Here is a 7,112-nt window from a genome sequence, read left to right as displayed (position 1 = left end):
CATTCATGATTCTTTTCAACTAACCACAGAGGACCAAACTATATTTATCACACCTCTAATTAGCATTTCTGTTTGGATGCTGTAATGTGATCTGAGGCCGCAGGAGGTGGTACGAAAAGAACAAAAGAGCAGAGAGTTGCCAGTTCAAATTCTTGCACCTGTAGATGGGGAACGTTGCATCAGTGTACTCTTCTGCTTCAGTACTTACTCCTGATTTCTCCTTGAGCATTGCATTAAAAGCGAACATATACGATTTTCAGACAGCTGACATTTTTAAACCAAGCTATCTCAGTGCATATACATGGTAAAAATGTGACAAGCTATTTTAATATGTGTGACAAACACCAGCTCAGGGGGTTGTTTTCAGTGTCTCAGCTAACAAAGAAAACAGACTTTGGAATCAGGTCACACAGGAGCACTACCACACACATACTGTAGATGTTAGCATACAGAAAGTCACAAGCAGGCATCGATACATCTGCACACAAAGCTGTCCTGTCTGACTAAATAAAGACACATATTCCCTGTGGATTTAGGGAGAAAAAAAATCTTCCCAGTCCCAGCCCCACACACAGACACACACCTGGTGCAGGGACTGTGGCAGCAGTGTGTAGTCACTGTTTTCTCTGAGGGACTGCAGAGAGGCCAACAACTCTGAGCTGGGGCTCAACGGTCCATCTCTAGAGGCCATTCCTAGGAAACAACAAAAAGAAATGCTAGAGTGAAATATACATGTACCTAATGGTTCAGATGTTTCACTTATACTCTGTTAGCCTCTAATATCCTCTATGTACACTCTGTACATAGAGTGTATGTATCCAAACAGTTGAGGTTCAGTAATAAAAATGTAAACTCACTGGTATGAAAATACATACTGTATATTATAGTACTTAAAATACAGTGTATTAGTTTACTAGTAACATCTAAGGCTCCTGCCATTGTCCAGTATTGTGCTTTTTTTTGTCTACAGCATAGTGTAAATTATTTGTCCTGTATTCTCCTTTGAGAAAAAAATCAGAAACCAAGTTTGAAAGATATGGGCTTTTCAATGGACTGATACCACTTTCATGTCTGAATGCTACATATGAAGCCATAGCAGCCAGTCTAGCTTAGTGTAAAGACTGGATACACTGGGACGCAGCTACTGTGCTTGACAAAAGGTCAGGAAGTGATGGCGCCAGGCCAAGAAATAGCACAACACATGACCCCCTGTAAAACTGAAATGTGAAAGTAGATTGTTTCCCCATTTTCTCATTACGCTAAGCTCTAAAATTAGCAACTTAATAACTTCAAAGGGCTGTTTGCAAAAACCACATAGAAAGGCCCCAGAGGTTAGAACCCAGAACCTTCTGGTTGTCCACCATGCAGCCCCTGGTTTTTGGGATGAAAAGTAGAATTAGACTGAAATGCTACAAGGACTCTTTCATCCCAGCCTGTATCAGGACTCTAAATAAGGTGCAATATGTAAGGCTAATGGTTTTCGGCTCTTTGTGCAATGCCTAAATGCTGGGTATGAAGCAATTCTGAGGTTTGAAGCAGGAGCCACTGGAGTTGTTAGTCTTCGTGGAAAAATAAAGCTCACTTCCTTTCCCTGCCTCCCTCTCTACATCCTCCTCCTCCCTGTGTAATTATTCTGCTTGTGTTGTTATTTTCTAATAGATGACTGGGTGTTTTTTAAAAATGTTCATAAAGTTTTATGCTTTTTTAAACACAAGGCTAGGTACCGCAGTTATCATACAGCCAAAATGTGTGTGTCAGTCAAAGATGTGTTGGGTACTAAAATCGACTGACAAACAGGTTATTATCTCAGCAGGCTGCCATGCACTGACAGCACCTCACCTGCAGCCATTACTGTGACAGTCACTATCTCAGCTCCAGCTGTATAATACATTATAACTATCTAAGTGTATTGGCTGTGGTTCCCATTCTTATCATTTTAAACTCAGCTGTTTCCAGTGCTGAATAACAGTTTGAATGATATTGACATATTTACTGTTGAACAATGTGTTTTATCAGTTTACTGTCTCTACTGTCATAACAGATTAATAAAGTCAGTCTAAGGCCTTTTAAAGATGTTTTCTCTGTGTGTGACATTTTATTGAATGAGCTATACATGGTCTTTACCATCCAGGTTAGCTGATATTGCAAAAAGCTAAATTCCTTTAAATGCACAGCAGTTGTATATTAGATTAAAAATATAATAGAGCTAAATATTTTACCTGTGACACTATCGATGAACACCCCATCCTCTTTCTGTGTAGGTCCAGTGTCAGGACCTTTCAGTGGGCTGGTGTTCTTGTTACCCATGATGTCTGTTGCCTCTGTAATCTTCACGTCCAAATGAATGATCCCCAAAAGCTTTTCTGAGACCCTCCAGTGGCCCGTGGCTGGGTCTCGATTTGAGCCCTCATTGAAAAAACATAAAATGTTTCTGACCTTTATCAGAGTACCGCTTTGTGTGAGATAAGCTAATTACTTGAGAATGTCTCTAAGATCCCGGTAGGGGTTCAAGGAGAAAAAGAGGCCTGGAAAAGGTTTCAATAGGTGTGGTTTGCATTCACCCTTGACAGAGCATGTGATTTAATCCTCCACTGCCTCTCCTGGGTGGCCAAGAATAGAGAGATCTGAAATGTCCACCATAGTCTACAAAGGGCGGGCTGCAGAGAATGTAGTTCCCAGTTCTTGCTGACTTTCTGCACTCCTTCATGTGATTTGTTTTGCTTTTTTCTTCTTTCTTTACAAGGAAGCTGTGAAAAAAGGCATGTTTTAAAAACAGAAAAATTGTATGCTTCATGCATGCAGATTGCTCTGAGCAGGAAAGGACCCACAAACAGCGAAAGAAAGAAAAGGAATGAATACAAGGAGAAGCAGCAGTTTTAGTAAAAGTGGTAATTATGTCAGTGAATGAAAGGTGTGTCTAAACCACAACTGTCCATTGAGGCATGGCAGAGCGCTCAATTGTGAACAACTCACAGCTTGAAAATAACTGCATAATACACTGTGTCATATAAAATAATTAACAATAATAATGCACAAACAGGCAGAACTTTGGCAAATCTACAGACGGGTAACAAATGAAAGGAAAACCCAACATAAAGTGTCTCAAGGTGCTGGGCCACCACATGCCACCAAAACAGCTTCAGTTCACCTTGGCATTGACTCTCCAAGTCTCTAAACTCTACTGGAGGATGAACACCTTTCTGCCAAAACATATCCCCTCATTTGGTGTTTTGATGATGATGGTAGCGACGCTGTCTAACACACTGGTCCAAAATCTCCCATAGATGTTCAACTGGGCTAAGCTCTGGTGACTGTGAAGGCCACAGCATATGATTCACATCACTTTCAAATTCATCAAATCATTCAGTGACCCCTCATGTCCAACTTTTTTCCCCAAGTCCCATCAGGAGTTCTTGTACAAAATATTGCAGTGTTTTTAAATGTAAAAAGTGGAATACGCTGTAACTTAAAGTCTAGGTTGCAAGGAGAGTAATGTGCACATATTCAAATTCACCAGAGATTTGTGAATGTGACGTGTGTTAATTATGTGATGATTCTTCTGCAAAGATATTTCCCCCTTTGACAAACGGTACCTTGTAACAAACCATATTCAGTCTACAGCCAGGCTAGCAGCTGTCCTTAGGTACTGTACTCAGTGCTTTGAGCTAAATGCTAACCTCTGTATGCAAATAAGCTCAAAATGGCAACGCCAACATGCTGATCTTTAAGAAGAAGCTTTGATTTGCAGCATTTTCAACTGTTTTCTGACTTTTTTGATAAAGGACAAATAAATTGAATAAATAAACCCATAAATAAAAACAACTGCAAGATTAATTTATAGTTCAAATAATTTCAAATAGCGAACAAAATATTTAAAATACAGGAAAGGATTTAGTGTTATGGCTTTGGGTTTTCCTGTAGTTGTTCACAAAAGGCTGACATTATGTGGATTGGCCTTTCAATGTCACTGTAATTGATAGATAGATAGCTAGATAATCCTTTATTGTCATTCTAACACGTACAACGACATTTTAGAGTGACCTCCAGTCGGTACAGCAATAGAAAGAAAACATAACATATGAAATAAGGCTATATAAAAAAACGTACTATTTACTGACTAATTACTAAGAGATACCAAACACTGTGTTGTCAAGGCTTTGTGTTTTTTTCTTTTGTTTTCATGTACTTTTACATAAGGTCCAATTTAGTTGTTCTTTGGCTTTAGAGATTGAGGGACTCCCTGTTTTTACACTACAAAGCCTGTTTTAGTCTCCCTAGTAAATGGATCACAAACTGATGCAATTTTATACACAAGCTCCTCTATAAAACCGTGCTAGGTGTGCCTTCTCTCCATTGGTAGAGACAGGCTGTGGCTTTTTCTTCTGCAGATAAAAATATTTCTGGCTCATGAAACCTACATTTCCAGCTTGAGTGAGCTGAAGGCACAGAAAGCTTTGTGATACTGTGCGTTTACATCATGTTAGCAGGAAACATGGAATGTGACACAAAGTACAAATGCTGGGAGCACAGACTGACTCATAAGGATCTGTAGCATTAACTTAATGATGGGGGGGGAGAATAAAGGTGGAGAGTAAGGTTTTGCTTTAGCACTGTGAGGTTTCCACTTCTCCTCTGAATTGCTACACGCTATTGAACTTGATTGTTTTTTCAGTAAAGTCTTTACTATCTTTTACCTTTTTCCTAAACCAATAGCTTACTTAAATAGTAATAGTGTCCATTTTGTTTTTGTTGTTGTTTATAGGCCTAGCTACTACAAATTACATAGACTGCTGTGTTTAACGTTACAGCTGCATGGTTTCCAGTGTTAAATTAAATGTCATTTTTCCTAGTATTTTGTCAGACAGTTTGCATGGACCTAATACATTGACATTTGACTGAACTATAGTGCTGCAGGGATGACCTTATCGAGTTAGTGATCATGACTGTGTCACTTAGAATAGTTTGCAAGTGCACAAGATTAAAAATAACAAGGCTTAAAGGTCGGCTAGTGAGTAGATGAGTCTCCATGATGATGGTTAATATCCCACACAACCTAGTCTCAGTTAGGAACCACTTTTTTGTACAGACTAAAGCTAAAGTATGTAACTTTTTTCAAATATTTTAGTTCTAGAAATATGGTCCAAAACCCAGACTCACTCAACAACACTGTCAGCAGTGCAGGGATTTGAAAAGGTTTTGGCCTTTCTAACCAATCAGAGATTTTCAGTTATTTTTGCTTCTTCTGCAAGTTTTGTTGCATTCTCATTTCAGTTTCATAATGACAAATATCTGAGGAGCTGGGCAGAGTATGGCGGAGCGTAGCAGATCATAGTAGAGCATAGTGGAGCAGGGAGAGGGAGAGCTGGGTGGAGCAGAGTGGATTGATTTGGAGGTTCATGCTAGTGCCGCCTTAAGTTACATACTGTAGCTTTAAACAAATAAGATACAACATAATGATTAGTCATTTTTAAGTATGAGAATAGGCAGATTTTGCTACCTTAGGACAGACAAGCCAAACTAGGTGTTTCCTGTTTCCAGTGTTTATGCTAAGCTAAGATAACCATCAGCTGGCCGTATCTTCATAGACCTATATAGTGCACTGATCTTCAGCATTGTGATTGCCAAAAATGTTTAACTACCTTTTAATATTTTCTTGTGCTAATACAGTATGTTGCACTGGCATAATGGTTTGCTTTTGCCATTTGGTTATAAAATTGGCTCAGTATGGAGTAGGATAACTGGACTCCATATTTCTTTAAAGTGGGGTTGCAGCAATGCATCACAAACACCTTCACAAAGTAATGTGCTGCCAGCACAAAACAATAACATGACCTGTAAATGTCTTAATTATTCCTGACAAAACGATATATCTCCCATGAGCTAAGGCGATAACATCACTGTGTTTTTGCTCACATCATTAACTTGTAGTCCCATTAGGCGATTTAAAATGTGAAACTGCTGGGAAAAACATTTCTTCCTCTGTTCACCTTCTAGTGGTTTTAATACATTTCTTGTCAGGTTTATGTGGCGTAGGTGGGCAGCCGAATGTGCATGCGTGCGTGCGCGCGCGCGTTAAGTGAACAAGTGCATTGAGGGGCGCGCGCTACGACACCTCGCGCTCAGCTGAACGTTTTTCCATCTTCCATCGTTTATCCGAGTCTTTTTGAGCAAACTCGTCAGACAACGGAAAGGTGTTGAGCCACAGCATCCCCGTGACAGCGTGTCTGAAGTAGGCTGTGGAGTTTATTGCGTTTATTCCTTATTCCGTTTACACTGCTGTTACACTCGGTAGCCTGCTTCCTATTTCTCCTGTGACATCCCTCTTAAACCACTTCTAGGGCTAGGCTATTTTAGTTCAGTGTAGTAAGGAATACAAGCACAATGCTACAAAATAAACGGAATTCACAACACAGGACACAGGATGGGGAGATGCACTCACTACTGGGTGATGTCTCGCAGTTTCCCGTCTGGACATCAACGCCCTGAAGCAGTGTCCGCGGTGTTTTCCCCTCTCCCTGTCGGCCTACAGCAGGATCCCCAGGAACCTCTGTCTGCTTCTCAGCCTCTCTCGTGCTTCTTATTTACGGTTCAATCCGGGGATTTTTATCAGCTTCTCCTCATTGCAAGATATATATCCCTGCCTGTCATGTTTATTTATTTATCTAAGTTCGTAGCCGAGGCTGCCATCTTCTGGCAGATGTGTCACACTGGCTCCCGGATGTGTGTCAGCGGTTATGTAACAGCAGATGAAGCGGTCACATGACGGGTTGTTAAAATCATAATCCGTGCACTGGATTACAAGGGCAATAAGAAAATGTACATCATGTTTGCACTGTATTACTGCAGCTATTACATAACCCGAAAAGAAAACAGCGTTTGCTTTATTAGCTTATCAGACTGAGGCGGTACAGATCAGACAATCATTTTGTGGTGTGCTCTCAATCTTTGCTGTAACAGATATAAAGGAGACTAATCATTTAGGCCTCATCGTTTTAATAAAAACAAATGTATAGGTTATATTCACAACACAAGGGAGAGTTTACTGTGATTTGTTTTAACACCAAAAACTAATGTTTTAACCATCTATGAAATGTAAAGGCTCTGAATTACCT

The 7,112-nt window shown here is 40.0% G+C and overlaps 1 protein-coding gene across 3 annotated transcripts in view; it reads right to left on the bottom strand.

The window, feature by feature from the left end:
• Positions 1-7,065, bottom strand: part of cnstb (consortin, connexin sorting protein b) — a 24,004-nt gene extending 16,939 nt beyond the window's left edge. The window contains exons 1-3 of one of the 3 annotated variants that reach the window (XM_020616994.1): positions 6,440-7,065; positions 2,220-2,747; positions 584-693 (exon numbers count right to left, since the gene is read on the bottom strand). In XM_020616994.1, the coding sequence (XP_020472650.1) occupies positions 584-693; positions 2,220-2,307 (198 nt within the window). In that variant the 5' untranslated portion in view covers positions 2,308-2,747; positions 6,440-7,065. The remainder of the gene's footprint in view (positions 1-583; positions 694-2,219; positions 2,748-6,439) is intronic. The other 2 variants (XM_020616993.1, XM_020616992.1) reach the window with 2 other exon arrangements.
• Between the last annotated feature and the right edge of the window lie 47 nt (positions 7,066-7,112).

Source organism: Monopterus albus, unplaced genomic scaffold (assembly GCF_001952655.1).
Source record: "Monopterus albus unplaced genomic scaffold, M_albus_1.0 scaffold182.1, whole genome shotgun sequence".
Lineage (NCBI taxonomy): Eukaryota > Metazoa > Chordata > Actinopteri > Synbranchiformes > Synbranchidae > Monopterus > Monopterus albus.
The sequence above is the reverse complement of the archived record's forward strand: the minus strand, read 5'-3'. Positions and strand labels throughout refer to the sequence as shown.